The following is a 20,733-nucleotide window of genomic DNA, read 5'->3' on the forward strand; positions in this document are numbered from 1 at the left end:
TTAGAGCTGAACAGTGCTAACCTCAGGCCACATCTTAAGATTTCAAGACCTTCCACTGCATTAAATTGAGCCTCTGTATTAGAAAGCACCACTTGGGATAACTTAATGTATACCCGGATGACAGCTGGCTGGTTGTATGATTGTCATTTCCTGAAACTCTTCTGAAAACAAAAGGTATATCCCAAGAGGACAACTCTCTGAGCAAAACATGCATTATATACAAACAATAGCTCTATATGCAGACACAGACAAGATGCCAGTAAGTTCCAGAAATATTATTAATGACAATAACAACCCACAATAACAGTAAATATAAAGTTTCTTTCTCTAAGAGTCTAAGCCACATTGAAGACATTCTCTTATTAGCTCTTACCAAATTTCTAAAGGACTGAAGTCAAATATTGAGCAGCTAACTCCAAAGATAAAGAAACTGAGGCACACAGTTAAAAATTATTCCCAAAGAGACAACTGACAGAAAACAGAACTAGAAGTCAATAGATGTTCATAAACTGACTTTCCAACCAATGTATCTACTAGTCCAGGCCAATAAACTCCAACAGAAATGACGAAGATGTCATGACTAGAAACAACATTGATCCCCAACAACATGCTCTCCCAGTAGCAGGGACCCAGGCCCCATCTCCCACTTTATACTTCTCTGAAAATTAGAATCAGCCAGTATTACTAAAAATAAGACTCCTGAGCACCAATGCAGACCTACTGAATCCGAACTTCCAGAGGAGTATAATGGTAACACACAGTTAACAAGCACTCCCAGGGGATTCCTAATTTGGAAACATTGTTCCAAAGGTCCAAGTGCAACAGCCTGGGAGGACATCAGGGGCTAAAGTCACTGGTGAGAGATTTGTTTTGAGTACAAGAGAGACCTGGTGTTTCTGGCCTGGACTCATAAAGGACACAGAGGGAAAGGCGGCTCCCCTGGAGACACCAGGAAAAACTCCAAACCTGAGGCAGTCCAGCCGCCATAGGATAGGTACCGCCCGTCACTTTGGTGGGCTGGAACAGAGACCAGAAGCAGCCAGGATCACACCAAGGCCTATAGAATGGGTGAGCAGTGAGCCAGACCCACCAGGCTAGCATCAGAATCAGCAGAGGGAAGAAAGTGGAGTAGTCGTGGTTTAAATTGTCCATGTGGTTTAAATTGTGGTTTAAAATACCCTGTGAACCAGAATGAAAGAGTTTGGGATGGAATACTGAGGACAGAGGATCCAGGGAGTTTGTTCATGGGGACAGAGTGGGAACAGAGGATCTAATAAGACATTATTAGTCAGTATGATCGCAGCACCTGGTTTTCTGAGCAGACTACAAAGTACTTCACTTGCATTCCCTCATTCGTTCCATTCCCTTAGTAAAGTATCATCAGACTCCTGCTCCCTGTGCCAGGCACTGCTTAGCCTAGGAGACAGAGGGATCATAGCCAGTGCTTCAGCTCTGAGGACAGTTCTGCTGGCTCCCATCATCCCACCACAAGCACCTGCCAAGTATCTTTACCCTTCTGCCTCACAGTTGTTCCCAGACAGAGTTCATTCCCTTAGCCTGGATGCATGGCAGAGTTAACTCCCTTGGGGGCAACCGGTAGTCAACAGAGAGGGGTGTGTACAGAAAAACGCTGCATCCTTCCAACTTTCAGAAGGATCCTTCTGAGATACTGTATACACAGCTCCTCAAAGAGACCCCAATTGCTCAGAGTGGTAACCTACTACGCTACACATCTGCTGTGGGCTCTTCCTCCTTCCCTAATTCTTTTCTCCTGGCACCACATCCTTGTATCCAAGTTTTCCTATCAGACTCCGTCTTCAGGAGAAACCTCAAGAAAGAAAGTGGTGACAAAATAGACACAATTCCTGCCTTTCTGGAGCTTGGGCAAAGAGAATATCTGACCACATAATGAAGATTTAGATCAGGAACAGATACAGTGAAGAACACGGGGGGTCACAAGTGATGGGGCAATTTGAACAACAGCTGAATATGTGATGAATATTTATCTCGCTTGCACAGGGTCCTGTGATGTTACAACTGATACTTGGACTTACAACACTTTGACTTTTAAAGTATCAATCAGGATAGTTCCAGGAACAAAAGAACTTTTTAAAAAGGCATAGGGGATTTGAGTAGGCATTAATATTAACCAAGCCTAAATGCTACCTGTCCCCTATTAAAGGCTTCTTTGACTCCCATAGAAAAGAATTATGAGTCTCTATTCTTCACCTGTCTTCGTCCCTCCATTGCCTCCCACATGGATGACATATTAGCTTCCAAGATTCCCCCTTTGACCACTGCCAATCTTTCTAACATCATCTGATACACTCTCCCACAGGTCACTACACTCCAGCCTTACTTGTCCTTGCTGATGTGACTTGGCACAAGATAAGCAGAACCCAGATCACTCTCATTCTGTGGGACAAGGATGAGCTCATGATCAGGGAGGCAAGACAAAGGAGCCCTAGCCTCCCATGCCTTTGACTCATTCAAGTAGGGCAACCACACTAGACCCTTTCTGCAGTTACCTTAAAACTGTTTCTTAATTCTCCTCTTCAGGTTATTTTTATGCCCTGAAGTCACCCAATACTCTTATTTTATCTGCTTAGCACTTACCATCTCCAGTTCGCTTCTTCTGACACCAACCTCCCTTTGCCTTGGAGAACTAGCCTTCCACTATTCCACATGCAAGGGTAAATGTGTGGCCTGAGCTAGGCCAGAGAGTTCCTTCTCCTGGAAGTCAAAATTTGAGTAGGAATGAAAGACTATACAGCACTGAATCATCCAGTGGTAGCACCCCACACAGACAAGTCCCTGTCATTGAGATCCAGAAATCCATGGAATCAGACCTGGATCTTGCCCTTCCCAGGGCCCAACTATTTGCCCTTAGTCCTATTTTGTAAGCTAACCCATAATCTTCCATTAGATCTCTTTCCTTGCCTGAGTCAGTTTCCATTGTTGGCAGAGAACACCAGGTACCTTTCCTCTTATAAATACTACCAGTACCAAGAAATAACTTCTCAACATGCAATAGCCTGGGTCTCCTTTGCTGCATACCAGCAAGATAAACAAGGCTGGCAGGAACTACACATTGAAAAGGACAATTTACTTGATTTCCACTTTTCCAACCACCATCAACCATGGCCATCTAGGAGTACTTGGCCACGTATAGCCCCAGAGCAAGCCTTTATGAAATTGTTTAATCACCTGTCCAAGTTGAGCGAGGTTAGTCCAAATCACCGGAATCTCAACTGGCAATTCAGAAAAACCAAACCAACTGGTCTAGGGTATGCACAGTTTTTGATTCAATTAGAGAGAAGCTAAGGCCTAGCTTAAAGATGTAAGAAAAGCAGGTCTATGAAGGTAATCAGAGTTTAGTGAGGAATGAATATAGAAGTACAGCAGTGTGTATTAAAACAAACTAGAACTTGTGAAGGACCTGGTGTACAAAGAATCACATGAAATAGGCCAGGAGAGGCATGAGACTATGGAAGGAAACTCAGAATTCCATGAGATCGCTTACCTGAGAATGAACAAGCAGAAATTTTACTAAACTGCTGAACCTATGAGTTCAGCACTGTGCTGAAAATTTCACATTCAAAAAAGAATTATAAGAAAATGGGTGGCCAGGCGCAGTCATACCTATAATCCCAGCACTTTGGGAGGCCGAGGTGAGAGGATTGCCTGAGCCCATGAGTTCAAGACCAATCTGGGCAACTTGGTGAGACTCGTCTCTACAATAAATCAAAAATTAGCTGGGCATGATGGCACATGCCTGTAGTTCCAGCTACTTGGAAGACTGAGGTGGAAAAATTGCCTGAGTCCAGCAGGCTGTGGCTGTGGTGGCCATGAGCATGCCACTGCACTTCAGCCTGGGTGACAGAGAGAGACTCCAACTCAAAAAAAAAAAAGAAAAGAAAAGAAAGAAAGAAAGAAAATGGGCATACATCCTATTTGAAGAGATAAACCAAAGAACTCTTGAGGTTAACCATGTGCCTAATTTGGCTGAGCATGTTCTAACTATAGAGATCAGTGAAGACTGTTAGGAGAAGAGAAAGTGCAGAGCAAGCTGGGAGTGAGCTGGGCTGTGAGATAAGATTAAAATTTAGATAAATGGAGGGGAGATAGAGAACAACAGAGGCAAGAGGGATTTGTAAGCAGGCCACAGATCAGAGCTGTAGAGCTAGGTGAAGACCTTCATGAAGGGAGGAAACAGTCTCCTGAGGAACGGTGACATTCACTTATTGAGCAACTGTGACAGGCCAGACTGATAGAAGCCGGTCATGCAGTATCTCATTTAACCCATACAGCAGTAGCTTTAAAAGTAGGTATTTTCATTTCCATTGTACATCTGAAGAAATCAAAGCCCAGAGAGGTGAGGGAATTTGTCCCAGGAAATAGCAAAGCTGGAATTAGCAGTCAGGTCTGTCTACTGCCAAGGCCCTTATTCTTTATATACGGCAGTATCTTCATTTCCTAATTCCTAAGAAGCCTCTGACATCTGGTTTGTTTCTACTTCTACCCTTCTCAACATTCCTCCTCTGAAATCCCACCCAACTTGAATGAGTCTGGGTATTTTCTTTTACCCTGGCATCTGCATGACCATAGGGGTACTTTTGGTAAGAACTCTGGGCTACTGTACCCTTGAGAGGCATAGCACTGTCCAAGGGTATGAGAAGATACTTTCTTCTCCTTCTATCCACAGAGTCAAATATTCAGGGAAAGAGGCATCTAGGACACAAATTTTGGGTTTAAACATCATTTGAACATACAGAAATCATCTTTAATAATTGGCTTTCTGATCCCCACTGATGCAAACCAAAAAGACCAAAGGTGCCATAGAAAATTAATTTTCAGTCTCTCCCAGTTAACACAAATTTTTTTTAAAAATTCATTCTCTCTTAATATTCCCCTTAATATTCATCTCTATTCAAAGTGAGATGCAATTATCAACAAATAAAAAAAGCCAGAGAAACCATATGCACCATTATTTGTCTTGCACATATAAATGTATCACTTTCCCCAATTACGAACTTAATAAGATCTCAATGAGGGAAAGAAAGAAAGCACAAAGAATATTTTTTAAATCACCAGCAATTATCCCACCCAAAAATCAGCACCAATAAAATATTGATTAATGTCTTTCCAGTATATATTTCTAAACATAATTATATACTAAGCAAAAATAGGAATATATTGCAATACTGTTATGTAATTCTTTTTTCCATTTACAAATAGATTGTGAACATGTTAATAAAGGTTCTTTCAAAACATGGTTTAAATAAGATATCCATCATGAAATCTGGTGCTTTTAACAGGGTGGTGGTATTTTCCCTAAGGGCCATTTAGAAAATTTGAGGGCTATTTGTGACCGTCACAGAAGCTGGAGGTGCCTACTGGCATTCTGCGGGCTAAAGCCAAAGATACCACAGTCCCTTATATGTGGGAGGCAGTTCCACATAACAAAGAATTTTTCCATCCCCCATACAACTTTCAAATGTCCTCTGGGAATGTTACAGCCAGAAACACTTTGCCCTTAGCACAACTGAACTAGAAAACTAGGAGGGCTAGTGAATAAAACAGAAACATCTAGTGAATAAACAAGTAATGGGAAAGAGGACTGGACTGAATTGTTTCAGACATTCCACCCAGAGCCATTATCCTATGTCTCCAAAGCATACAGAAATCCAGCCACATCACTTTGTATCTAGTTCTTTCACAGTTATTGATTGTCCGTTATATTACTATCTTCTCCCATGATCAGATAACTGAAAAATATATACTCTACGTCTCATTTCAGTTAGGGATTTCAAATCCTATGCCTAGATAACTTTGGCCCTTGAGCACAAACCAAGGAAACTATATGTTTATAAAAATATTTTTTAAAAGATGTTTACTGCAGCAACATCTACAAATATAAATCCTAGAAGTAATCACAACATCAAATACTTTGAAATTAGTTAAATAAATAATGGCATATCCATAAAATCATGATATCTTAGTGCAAAGATACATTCTGAGAAATGCATTGTTAGGCGATTTCATCATCATGGGAACGCACTAGAGTATACTATCACAGACTTAGATATAGCCTGTGATACACCTCAGGCTACATGATATAGCCTAATGCTCCTAGCCCACAAACCTGGATATGCTGGCAATTGTAACACAATGGTAAGAATTGGGTAGCTAAACATAGAAGAGGTACAGTAAAAATATGATATTTTAATCTTACAGGACCACCACTGTATATGGGTCCATTGTTGACTGAAACATCATCGTGCCATGCATGACTGTATTTTACAGCCATTAACTATGGTATAAAGTACTTTATGGTATGGATAAATGAAATATTAAGTAGGAAAAATAAGTCACATTGCAATAAAATCAATATAACATAATTACATATCTAATGCATAGCAATGCATAATATAATGTAACATAAAGCAATGTAATTATATATCCTCAAAATGTTTTAATCCAGCACTGGATACAAATGAAAGAAAAAAGAAAAAATATATATATATACACAGAGAGAGAGAGAGAAAGAGAGAGAGAGAGAGAGATGGGTGAGAGCTATGTATGTATGTGCCACTACACATAACACACATGTATGTGTGTATGGGTAGTGTGTAGTATTTAGTGTAAACCTTAAAAATGAATAACTTGATTGACAAATACTATAACAGATGTATAAATGTATAGGAGTAGTCATTGCGTCATTGAGAAGATGAAGTTCAAAAATAGTCTCATTTTAGTGGCCTCAGAAACACTGAACACTTAACAAGTTGGTCAAAGTTCTACATTAGGTTTAAGCTTATATGTTCTTTGTCTCTTATAATCATTATCAAAATGTATCTCTTAATTATATTTTACAATAAGCCAAGAAGCTTTCCAAGATGTTCAGATGTTAAGGACAGTTTTCTGTTTGATCTCCTAGAAATATCATTTCTAAGGAAGGGTTATAATGACACCAAAGTTTGTAAAACATGTTTCTTATAGCAATTACATGTTATAATATTTGTTATGAAAAATTAAATTTGTTCTCTTTAGTCATAAGTGAGCTCACCAACCTTGTGAAAATTAACCTACTACTATAATACTCAGCTTGTTATTCTTATGTTAAAAAATACACTATTATACATAAATACTGTGTAGTCATAATGCATCTGGTCTAGCTTTCTATTCTGGGGCCTGCTTAAAATAAATAGTGCTTCCAGCAGATTCAAAGCCCAATGCACCCAGAAGCCCCTTTCATACCCAATTCCTTTGTATGCCAACATTAAAACAATAGCAACAACACAAGAATGTACACTGCAGCAGTAACAGTGTTTATATCCAGATGGTAAGATTACAAGACATATTTATGTCTTTGGAATTTTCTGTATTTTCCAATGTTTTATTTATTATTATTAGAAGTGGTAGTAGCAGTATTTTTAATGAGAAAATGTCTCTAAGTTTCCCTTTTATCCTTATGTCTAATCACTGTCTTGTGAAAGTGCTAACAATTTATCAAACGACGAAGGACAGAGTCCTTAAATTTAAAAATAAAAAAAAAGAAAGAAAGAAATGGAGGGTTTCACAGTTTCATTTCCACCATAATCAAGTGAGGGCTCTATTTCAATCAGCAGTTTAAAGATTTGATGTGTGATTTTTGTGCTCTACATCAGGGGAGGGGGAATTATTTTTATCTGCATCTGCAAGAGCTTGTGTTCTTAAGCTAAAGTCTTTCCATGTTTAATTCTTTAAATATCTAGAGTGTTGAACATTTAAATGTTAGAGCCAGAAGAAGCCTTAGAAATCATTTAACCTAAACTTCTTACACTAGAGGAGGATAGCTGAGAATTTGAGTGAGGTGACAAAGGTCACCTGATAGACATAAGACTCTACATTTCTTAATTCAAAAGTTATTTTCATTCCATCAGATTGTCTCTGCCCATGGAGGGAGGCAACTGAAGCAGGCAGGGAAGGAGAGCCCTTATCTGACTCCCTTACTATGCAGAATATTCAAAGGGAGCTATGTTAGAGCCACTCATTATCCAACCATATACCAAGGAGTCTCAAAACATTGTGAAGACAGGTAGTTTTTTCAAAATCTCTACTTCATCCCCGTTCCCCTAAAAAAAAAAAAAAAAACCCTAGAAACACACTAATGAGAAAGAAGAAGAGCATGCTGGAAACATGCAAGTCTCCCACTCTGGTATAGTCCAAGAAGGGGGAATGGTGCCTTTCATGTTATTAAAAATCTCTGGGTACTCATTCTGTTATTCATTCATTCCCTTTTTAGCATAACTCATTAAGAGTCTGCTTACTTCTATGAAAAACATTTAAATAAGAAACAACTAGTTATTAAAACACACTCACACATACAAACATACACACACAAATTGTCTATCACAGAAACAAAAGATGAAAGGATTTTCCTCCATGGAAAAGCTATTGCCAACAAAACTTCCTCTTTCTATAAAGCAACAAAGCCCCCAGCCTTTCTTTCATATGGAATGTCACAAAAATAGTAGAAGCCATCAAAGGCCATTATCCTTGCTAAGGATCTTCCACCCTCTCTAACATGGGACTCCTAGACGAAGTAGTCAGTAAACGGGTACTGGCAATGTAACCATCAATCTAATTAAGAGTAAGACAATGCTATAGAATTGCTCTTGTTTACACAGACAAGGTCTTTAGCAACATTAAATGTTTTAAGACTGTCATAAATTTTAATACAATATTTTAAATATAGGTGAGTTAATTAGTCTCAAAAGTAAATTTACTTAGCTGAGTAAGAAATTCCAGATTTCATCAGTATTCTCTTACATTCATAATTTTCTCTTTGTCTTATCTGAGGGTTTATAGGATTACGATTGGCTTTAGTTAGTATAAAAATCAGTCAAATTGATGCATCATCAAGTGACAGCTCAATACAGATTGACGGCACTTTTCTTGGTTCTAGTACCAGAGGAGTGAGAACTTAAGTGGATCACAGCCTCACTGGGTATCCAACAAGAGAATGAGAGTTTTATTAAATGATCGCTAAAGCTTCTTCCAGTTCTAACAAATGCAGTTCTATAATTTTACATATTTAGAAAACACCAGGCATTGAAAAGCAGGCCAGATTAGTAGAATACCCAACCCTTCCACTCATATGCACTTGAGGTCCATGTTAAAATGCAAACATGTCAACTAGGAAAAGGTGGCACTAAGGCATTATCAGTCATCACCATATGATAAAACATTATCATTTATGAGGACTTAGCTCCAGGCAGCTGCAGAGTCCCCCAGTGATCAGTTGCCAGGAAGAAAAGAATTGAAGCAGGCATTTTAAATCAAATGCCTATAGAAGCTGGGCAAAGAGCAGGGCAGGAATTGTGAAGAGAGCTGCTCCTTAACTCTGGCTAATTGTTACCCCGTAAGCATGTAGGCCCAGGGTTATCCCATTTTCATGTTTTCCCAAAAAAGCCAAATATCTGTAAAAGGAAACTCCTGATTTTTTTAACTCTTGATTTTTTTAATATAGATTCAAAATATTTTAATATTGTATAAGCCAAATATGTCTACACACCAAATACCACTGTAGGACACCAAATTCAAGACCTCTGGTGTGCAGCACTGTACAGTCAAGTAACATAATATAGGGCTGGATGGGGCCATGGCAAAAGGGAGGAGGGTTGCAATGAAGAGGACGGAGGCTGCTAAAACTGTATCTGAAGCTGGCTCTGTCGAGGGAATTTGGCAGAGCAAGCAGACTTAGAGGTAGGAATACAATAGAACAGGGGTTCTAAGCCTTTTCTGGGATCATGTGCTCCAAATAAGATCCTGATAAATGCTTCAGAGATTTTCCCTGGAAAAAACAAATATTGTAGACAGAGGAATACCTCACTACAAAGATGTCCCTGTCCTCGTCCTTGTCCTTCTCCTACTATGGTATCTTATGTGACAAAAGGTACTGTGCAGATGTGAATGAATTAAGGACTTTGATATTCAAAGATTATCTCGGATTATCTGAGTGAGTCCAATCTATTCACAGGAATCCTTAGAGTCAGAAAATCCCTGGTGATGATCAGAGGGAAATAATGACTATGGAAGAATTGTCAGAGAGATGCAATACTGCCAGCTTTGGACATGGAGGAAGGCACTCTGAGCTATGGGATGTGGGCAGACTTTGGGAACTGACAAAGGTGAGGAAATAGATTGATTCTTCCCTAGAACCTCTAGAAAGGAATGTAGTCCTGCCAACACCCTTATTTTGGCCCAGTGAGTCCCATGTTGCACTCCTATCCTTCAGAACTATAAGACAATAAATTTGTGTTGTTTTAAGCTGCAAGAATATGGTCAACCTTCCTGAAGCTCATCTTCAGATACAAATAAAGGCTCTTTGTGCTAAAAAGAGCCTAAGACACAACATGAGAGCTCTGAGAGCTGCAGGTCTGAAACTATTTAGTATAAATGAAAAGATCAGTGCCCACCCATGACCTAAATTGTCTCAAAAATCTCACTTCTGCAAGAATGAATTCATTCTCTGAAGACTAACTACTCCTTCGAGTCATCACACACCAAATGATGTGGACCCCTTGGCGGCTCCTTCCCACAGAGAGATTTTTCTTCCTTTGCTTATAGTGCTCATTATGTTAATAGCATTCCCCACCACCTACCCCCCAAGAAGGCGGCATTTTAAGCCTGCTGAGATTTAACCTGGCTTCTTCCCTCCCTCTGAGCCCAAACCAAGGTCTGTCGTGTCCTATTACAGTATCATATCTCTACCAAGGTTTTACTCGGCATGAAACGCCCAAACCTGGTCAGATGCCGGCTTAAAACATGTTATCAGGAATGTGAGCTACCTGATTCAAAGTTGTTTTTAATCTCAGATCTCATTTCACCAGTTAATCAAATTTCACAATCCCTGTAAAATTTTGAAATTTTTTTTTTAGGTTCCATTAGAATGTCCTTTGGTGATGCTATCATGGTTGTGATATATAACTGTAGTTTAAAGGTTACTAATCTAAGAGTACTAGACATACTGGCCTAACAGGACTCCTGATCTATGACTTACTTAGCACCAGATCTTGCAATTGCTGACACTGGTGCACAGAACACTCTGAAATGCTGTTAGCTCAGAAAGATAGATCCCATGATAGTGGGACAGGAAAGCTAAAGGTGAGGAGGGGAAAAGGATGGCAAGGTATTTGGATCCTATAAAGGTTTGCTAAGGAGTAGAGGAAGACAGATACAACATGAGATGGGATACAAAATGGATTTAAGTTTACTGAACATCAGGTATCTTTGAGAAGGTTAATTGCTAACACCATTTTTCCCTGTTGGCCTCTGTCAAATATCCACCCTTAAAGGCCTGCCATACATTCCAAATGTAAGCATGAATGACTCTGTTTTGGTTTTTTTATGCTTTGCTTTCATACTATTTAGAAATATGTATGGGAATATAGTTGACCTTATTCTTGCTGAGAAAGGCAGTCATCAGGCTGATGGCTCACTCACTACATTGATTCTAGCCAGTCAAAAACAGCTTTCTTACAATAAGACCTACAGCAGAAGGGAGAATGTCCTAATCAGTGAAGAAATGATGGAGTTGACTCCAACAGGCACTACCTGAGGTCAGGTAAGAATAAACAGATAAAAGATGATAACTTGTGAGGAGGGTTATAAAAGGTGCCCATGAAACCACTAGAGAGAGGATCACCTTACCTTGGGAGTCTCCTGCGATGTTGTGGTATTCTACGATTTTAAATTTAGTATATGGGATATTTTAAAGTACAATTACATAGCACAGCCAATCTTCTCTGTAGCTGTTGATTCATTTAGACTGTGCTGCCTTAGGAATAAAAACATTCTAAAGGTCATGCTCAGAAGCACAGCTTTTCCTTTCCACTGAGTGAGGGCTATGAATACACTGTACACAAGATCCTACAAAGACAGCTGACACAACTAGCAGTTGAATTCTTTCTTCTGTTTATTTCCAGAAGAGACTTTCCATAGACAGCTGCAATGCCAGGCACCCATCCGAATCTCATGCCAACCTTTCTGCAGGCAGCTTTCCACCCACATCCTCGCCCTGGATCCAGAACTGTCTCCAGCAGACCTAGGAGGCTAGAGAGGCCATTCCTGGGCCTAAGTCAGGGCTAAGGTCACTGGATGACACTTGAGTCGGTGCAGAATCTGCACCTGCCATGCTGTAATCAGACATCTGTAGGTCTAAATTCTGGCTCAGTCTTTTTCACTTGTGCAACATCAGGAAAGCATCTTAATGTGTCTCAGCCTCCGGCTCCTCCATAAAATGGGACCATTTGTAGACAGCTTTACAAGAAAATGGAGAAGGTTAAATGAAAGAATATGTAAAAAGCAGTTGGCAGGATACCTCCACGGTCATCACGAATTTATCATTATTAGAAAGGAAAACCTAATCTCCTCTACCACGGAATAAAGGGGACAGAATGAATGAAGCAGCATTTCTCTCCCAAGGCAGGCCCTGTCTTCACCCCTCCTCAAGCCTTAAGGTGGATTACCTTCAAATGGAAGACACAGAAAGTAGGTCATTTACATTTCTCTTAAACCCACTTGGTCATTCTCCTTAGAGGCCCCTTTAAACAGCCTCTCTAACTAAAAGGAATGCCAACAAAAATCAGAAAGCCTTGATGCTTGTGTGGGGGTGGGAAGCATACAAGTTGGCATTTCTGGGAAAGGAACACAGGCACAGCGCAGTTTCTGACAACAAAGCGCCCACCTTGGTTGAAGTTGCACTGTTTCTTGGCACCTGAAGGCATTGTTTTGTGGACTCTCATGTGCAGGCGGTCCTGCTCTCCCCTGACACTCTGACTGGCTGGGCACCACATGCTCTGTCTCCTGCAAGAAGAAACAGCAAAAGTAGATGAGCTGTCAGCAGCGATCAGTTCCACAGCATTCTTCGGCTGGGTAGTGGATCTCAGGGCGGGGGAACAGCAAGACATAACATACTCTACTGACTGCAGTGAAGGAAGGAAGCCAATTCAGTGGTCCAAAACTCAAAAAGCCTCTTCCTATCTATCAGTTAATGCAACATTATAGAATAAATAATAATATAATAAATATAACATCCAAAAGATATGGAATAGCCATACAATGAGAATTTTACAGTCACTGAGATGATTTTATGGAAGAATACTTAATGAATAGATACATCTGAAAATATAATTCATAGAACAATATTTTTAGCATAGGCTTATTTTTGCAAAAACAAACATATCCATGAATGTTCATACTTACACACACACACACACACACACACACACACACACACACATACATCCAAATATACAGAGATTGGGATAAGTTAAACCAAAATCTTAACAGTGATTAACTCTGAGATGTCACCTCTCTTTCGTTTTGGGGCCCATATATATTTTCTAAATTTGCTACAATAAACTGATACTACTTCCATAGTAAGATAAAAAATTTAAGTCAGTCTGAAAACTAAACAGCAAACTATTTTTATAAATTCCAGATCTCAAGTGCTCTTGGTATTTCTTTCCCCATCCTTCTCCACATACCACTGCATCAAAAGAAACCACAACATGGGTCATCCGTGATGCAATTCACCTATTAATTTAGAAAAACTCCAGAGTACAGACACTCTAGATAATATCATAAACACACCCAGGCTAAAACTAACCTGGATTCAATACAAAGACAAACACACACACCAAATATGGAAGATGTATATATGTGCATCAGTGTACTACCACAATCATTGAGCCATGCCAAACCACTAACACATTTTCCTTAGAATTAAAATAGCCTTCTCTAACCTGATAAGTACTAAAACAAAAATCTAAGAAATTAAGTCAATTAAGAAAGAAATTAAGTAAATCCAGATGACTACCATTATGTATTCAAGCAGTGCAGTGAATTTGGGTCTGACTGTGTAGTATATTGTGATGGAAATAGAGACCCAGCCACCCTATTAGGAACGTAGGTTGAAGTTGGTATACAAGTAAGTACCTATGTGTCAGGTGTCTTAGAAGTCATGTTTCCAAAATACCAGAGTAATCTGGCGAGGCTATTTACCAAGTAGCCATCATAAGACTCTAAAACAAAATCATATGGAGAATTACATGAGATGGGTAAAATGAAGAGAGGAGAGCAGAGCTGGAAAAGGAATAAACTAGGCCTATCAGGAACCTTTCCTTAATTCTTCCAAGTCTCCAGCTTCAGACAAGACACTCAATGTGTAAAATTTCCACTAGTACGCACTAGCTCCCTACACTTAGTAAGTTGCTTGTGAAAAATCCTACAGCAACCCAAGTACTAATTAAAATCTCTTCCATGCAATGGTTTTCACATTAGATAGCTCTGGTTACTACTCTCTGGGTATATGACCTTGGTCAAGGTACATAACTTTTCTGGGCTCATTTTTTTGTCTATAAAATTGGGATAATACCACCAACCTCACAAGGTTGTCAAACAAGATGTCATTAGAGCCCCTTTTCAAGCCTGCCAAGTGGAGACATACAGCAGATAGGAACTATGGATGATGACAATATTCTCCTTATAAAAATTCCCTTCAAGCTCAATATTCTGAAACTAGTGCTCAGGAACTTCTTGGAGACTTAACCCAAATGAGTTCAGCAAAAGAAAACCAATTTTTGTGATGAAATATTTGTTTCGGGTTTCCATACTAATACCAATATTATTTTCAACATCATATTTAGAAGGCTCAGTAACTTCAGGTCTTAAGAAACTAGAGTCAATGATACTGAGTGACCTCTCACAGAAACAAAGATCTGAGTATCACATGTTTTCACTCATATAGCGAACCTTGAACATCCATCATAATACTATAAAAAAAGAACTGACAGTGGTGGGAAACTATGTGGGGGGAGGGGAAGGGAGGTGGGATTAATGGTAGTCAATATCTGTCTGGGGACGGGGAGACACCCCTTATCAACAAGGGTGCCTGAACGAAGCATATTTGTATACCTAACCCTTAACTGTACCCCACAATATCAAAATAAAAAATATTGATATAAAAAAAGACATAGGGTGATCTACTATATAGTATGTTGACAAGAGTTGATGATAATGTATTGTATACTTGCAATTTGCTAAGAGAGTAGATCTTAGATGTTCTCACAACAAAAAATGATATGTATGTGATGTGATGGATATGTTAATTAGCTTTGTTTAACCACTGCACAATGCATACATATATCAAAACATCATATACACTGTAAATATATATAATATTTATTTACCAACCATACCTTAATAAAAATAAATTAAAATTAAAAAAAGAAAAAGAAATGGCCCTTCTTAAAGCTAAAAGTTAAACCAAAATTTTCTATTTCATTAAAACTTTACCCTTTAAAAAAAAAAAGGTGTGTGTGTGTTTCAAAGACCGTAGTTAGCCGGGCTCGGTGGCTCAGCCTGTATCATCCTGTAATCCCGCGCTTTGGGAGGTTGAGGTGAGTGGATTGCCTGAGCCCGCGGGTTCGACACCCGCCTGGGCAACTTGGTGAGACCTCATCTCTACAATAAAACAAAAAATTAGCCGGGCGTAGTAGCGCGCACCTGTAGTTCCAGTTACTTGGAAGGCTGAGGCGGAAGGATCGCCGGAGCCCAGCAGGTCACGGCTACGGTGGCCGGGGGCAGCTACTCACTCCAGTCTGGGTGACAGAGTGAGACTCCAACTCAAAAAAAAAACAAAGACAGTAGTTTATCTAATTCTTTGAACCCCCAAGGAGTTGAGGAGCATTAGAGAGACCACATACTACTGAATTCCCTTAGATCTAGTACTTGTCTTAGAAATGAATAAGAGGGGCTTTGGAAAAAGTACTCAGGTTAGAGATCTCAAAACGCTTCAAGAGAACACTTCTCTGGAATGAATGGATAAAGAGTATTTGGAGTAGCTGACAATCAAGTCCCTGATTCAAGTGGATTAAAAAGTGGCACATTCAGCTGTTTTTTCCCCCTCGCTAAGAATTTCAAGTCTCAAGATGTGATGGAGAGTTGGGGAAGAATGAGTGAGGAGTCTGGTGTAAATCATCCTGAATACTGATGAACAGATCAGGTTCTGGTGTGAAATATAAACATGACTATAATGACAGGTTGCCTTCCCAATGCCAAAAATTTAGATCATACTACAAAATTCTGAACCAGAAACTCAATTCCAGCCATTCTAAGAAAATGCTGAATTCATTTTTTCTTCCAAAGTTTCTTATGAGCTTGGAAAATCTTTCATTCATAAGAAAAAGAATTAGGATTTTCAATTTAGCTTCTTCCCCTCCAATATGTCTTCATGGAATGTGGGCCACTAGTCCCAGCAAAGCTCACAAGGAGCTTTGGAATCAACAAACCTCAGATTACTCTAACTTCAAGGCTTTAAGTTTTCCAGAGAGCATAGAATGGAGACATATTGTGCCCTGAGTTCCTGACCCATAGAAACCATGAGAGGCAATATATGACTTTGCTATTTTAAGTTTTGTGGTTATTTGTTAAGCAACAATAAATAGTTAAAACACATTACCTTCCTTCTATTATAAGATACCATCAATTATAAAAGCTATCATTAGTTTGATTAAATAACAGCCTTTTAGGGAAAAAATAATGCCACATTAAATACACCCATCAATTTTAAGGTACGCCTACATTCAGAAATGAGAAAGGTAAAAGTCTGAAAAAAAATGTGTGTGTTGGCATCAAGGAATTACAGAGCATGCCCAGGAAAGCATGGTATAGGATAACACAAGAAGTCTTGTCAGGAGGACACAATCAACTCCAAAAGTCTACTCCAGAAGATGCAAGAACCTCATAGGCAGTAGGAGAGGAAAATCCAATCCTTAGTTGACCTAGTTTTTAAAACCTTCCCTTAAAGGAGGAAGACAGAAGGAAAGGGAATATCATCTTATTGAATTAATAAAATAGTAGCTTTCAAAGATATTGTGCTGTCACCTGTTATTTGTTTATAAAGATATAAAGGGAAAAATACAAAACAAGAGCAGTAGTACTCAATTAAGTTTATCTGCCTCCATAATAGAGATCTAGCCAGACACAGAAGAGACCAGGGGTCACCTCCTTGGAGAGCCTACATGTCTGCTGCAATTGGACTCCACCACCTGGCCAGTATTAAGGGTAACCAGGATGCCAAAGAGAATAAATAATGTACTAGTAGATGATTGTGAGTTAATATCCCCCCCCAATGCCCACCCCATCCCCCACTACAAGGCTACAACATTATGACAGGTATAAAGAACACCTTTTATTACTTTGTCCCTTTAAACTTCACCATATCTTTATTTGGAATCAGCTGCAACACTCAGCTCAAAAACTATAGAACACAAAAGCAGGGTATTTATTCTGAAATATATTTTTACCTAAAATAAATTGCTACTACATACCAAGCATTTTGATAGTTATAAAGGTGAATAAGATATCCAAGTCCCCAAAGAACCTTAAAGACTACTGTTTGATACAAACTAAAGAGCAAGAGGGCAGATTCTAGTTTCTTTTTTTGTTGTTGTTTGTTTGTTTGTTTGTTTTGAGTTGGAGTCTCACTCTGTCGCCCAGACTGGAGTGCAGTGGCCGCTCCTGGCCACTGCAGCCTCGACCTGCTGGGCTCCAGCGATCCTTCCGCCTCAGCCTTCCGAGTAGCCGGAATTACAGGCATGCACTACCACGCCCGGCTGATTTTTTTTTTTTTTTTTTTTTTGATTTATTGTAGAGATGAGGTCTCGCTGCCCAGGCGGGTCTCGAACCCGCGGGCTCAGGCAATCCACTCACCTCAGCCTCCCAAAGGTGCGGGATTACAGGCTGAGCCACCGAACCCGGCTGACTCTAGTTTCTTACTTCTATGTTTATGTGTCTGTTAAATGGTCAGGTCCAAGCTGACCAAGTGGAAGGAAGGAAGGAGAAGCCAAGGCCCTCTGCTCCATGCTGTCTTCCCACTTCCTGGCTAGGCGTAGCCTGGATGGGCACCTGGAAGACGAGACATCCTACATCTTTTTCTGCTCCAAGCCACCTTCTTCTACCATCCACCTCACCCTCAATATGTCCCAAGTACAACCTCAAAGGGAGGATTTGTTGATTCTCTGCTGTGTGGAGGGACCATTAAATTGACTAAGTTCTGTGATAGTCCATAAGTCTATGAAACAAACATCATTTAGGTTATTTTTTGGTGCATGGGCAGAGGCTAGAATAGTGTGCACAATGACAAGAGGAAAACTATTAACTTGAGAGGCTCAAATCCCCCCCAGCTTAGTGAACGAAAAATGCTGCCCCCTAAGCTAGAATGGTGAAATAAGAAATTTTGACCATATTGGAATTTTAGTGAGCTGACTCTTGTTGAACTTGGGAAAATCTAGTTTTGACCCAATGGCAAGGCCATTGCTTCAGGCCCTTCCAAGTTCCCCAATTTGTACAAATCCATGGCCTTGAAGAAAGAAAAGAATTTTCCATACTAATCCCAGTTCTTGCCCATCTACTCTAACTTGACAAATCAGAATGGTACCTTTGGGCCTCAAAGATATTTCATCTTCTAAATCTGTCTTCCAAGATTTGGTCAGTCTAATATTTTCATCTTCTCACACTTGAGGTATTTTCTGTGTTCATTTTATTTCAAAACTGATAAAACTTCGTTTTCTTCAACTGCTATCTTAAATTTTAAATTAAATTTTTTAAAGGTAATCACTCTATTGCTAATAATAGTGCCTCACATTTATGAGAACATGTGGCTTCTCAAGAGCTCTAATCAGGATATGATTAAAACATCTGATATCTCTATAGTTTGGAAAGGCAAATATATTCATTTTTTTGTATGAACAAGGAAAAGTGTTGTAAATTTACCCTATCCTATATTACCCTAGAGTCCCTCTTTCCTTAATACTACACATATCTGTGAATGGGGCTTAAAATCCTTTTGAATAATTGGGGAATTTTAAAGACTACTTCCTTATTAAAGGAACTTTTGGATTATTGCATTCATGTCGTAAGTGAGGTAAAGGGAGCCCTTGGTAGAGCTGATTTAAATTTCCTTTCACACATGTGCATCTATTATTTAAATTTTATGGTCCTTTAAGAAATAGGGGACTTCAGACCTATTTTTAAAAAGCATTTCTGGCTATCTTACTCATTTCAACAAAGAAATGTAATAAATTATAGAGGAAGGCAGGCATAGGTTTAAAATCCACACATATCCATGAAGTAGGTTCTCCTCTGATCCTATTTTTTAATCTGTAATACAAAGATATTGCCCAGTTTACTCTTTTGTTGTAAGCATTTCTAGTAGAACATAGACATTTTCTATCACACAAAGAACCGAGTATCACATGTTCATAAGTGGACCTTGAACAAAATGGCAAACTATAAGAAAAGGATTGGCAGTAGTGGAAAATTGCCAGGGGTGGGGGCAAGATTGGCAGTAGTGGGAATCTGCTGGGGAGTGGCACATCTCATCAACAAGGGTACCTTCTTAATGAACATTTGTATACCTAGCACTGAATCACACCTCACATCTTTAAAATAAAATATTTTTTAAAAAAAGAAAATGGACATTCAATTATGTTGTCCATTATATCCACTTTCCAAATCTAACAGCATTCACTAAGGGCCTGCTCAGTTCCAGGTACTAAACTAGGCACATTTTATCTACATTTTCTCATGTAACTAGGAGATGGGCTTTCAACCCACAGTTTTTCCCAGTGAGAAAAACGAAGTGAAGAAAAAGACAGGTGACTTTTCTAGGCCAGAAAGATTGCCTTTTATGCAAGAGATGTCTTCCTGAAGACCTTGCAAAGTCTGAATAACATTAATGTATTTTAAGACTATTCCTATGACAGGAGATACTGGTTATTCCTGGTCACCAGATAAGTGGAAATATTTCAATAAAAAATTTCAGTTTATAATCCAATAGGCCTAAATATCTTTTAAAGTATGCAGCTCTTGATTATTTGGTGGGAGGGAGACTGTATTATTTCAAGTTGTTTTCAGTAAAGGTGACTTAATACTTTGTATTCAATGCTTAATTCAAAATTGCAGAAAATGGGACCAGAGTGGGTCACATGATAGAGCTAAAACACCCGGCTCCTAACCTTAATCTTCTAAACCCAAATTCAGAGTTATTTCCTCTGTATGATTCAACCACTCAAGTTTATAATAGAGTATCCCATACAAATCAGTGTGAACACAGTCACAGTTAACAAATGTAACAGCTGGAGTGGGTGGTATTCAAGTGTAAAATCAACAGAGTATACAAAAGCATATAAAAGAGAGTCACAAGGCATTTGGCTTTTCTGTAGTATTTGTTTTTTCTCCTCTGCAGCACGTGGGTAAGGACACAGGGACTCTGAAGTGAGAAAGATTCATGAAAAAACTGAATTCTTGTCTTTAATTAGTTTGAGAATGAGGGCAGGATGTACCATATGTGAGAAGTAAGATGAACAGCCCTGGGTGTTTTGGCAATGGACTACCCCAAATCTAGTCGCCTCTCCCCAGAAATTCTCATATTCTTGCTCCTACCCCACTGAGGAGTTAGGCCTCATACAAGCCTCCAACTTTCCAATTACAACACATTGCTTAGTCTACAGGACAAAGCTTGAAGGAAAGTGAAAGGCAAATAGCTTCTGATCGTGATCACATCTCTTCACCCTCTAACAGCATTAGTATCTCTAACTACCATGTCCAAGGCCTAAATTTGCTTACATTGACCTTTGAACCAGTCTGATCCCTCAAAGCTAATGAGGCTTCCTAGACTTG

General features: G+C 39.3%; 1 protein-coding gene across 1 annotated transcript in view; it reads right to left on the bottom strand.

Annotated features, from left to right (window-relative positions):
* Positions 1-20,733, bottom strand: part of LOC103249979 (protein FAM13C-like) — a 96,819-nt gene that overhangs the window by 45,433 nt on the left and 30,653 nt on the right. Inside the window, exon 4 of the mRNA XM_008048570.1 lies at positions 12,734-12,852. Coding sequence (XP_008046761.1) covers positions 12,734-12,852 — 119 coding nt within the window. The remainder of the gene's footprint in view (positions 1-12,733; positions 12,853-20,733) is intronic.

The sequence above is a fragment of the Carlito syrichta genome, unplaced genomic scaffold, assembly GCF_000164805.1.
Source record: "Carlito syrichta isolate Samal-C Ts95f unplaced genomic scaffold, Tarsius_syrichta-2.0.1 Scaffold125952, whole genome shotgun sequence".
Taxonomy (NCBI): Eukaryota; Metazoa; Chordata; class Mammalia; order Primates; family Tarsiidae; genus Carlito; species Carlito syrichta.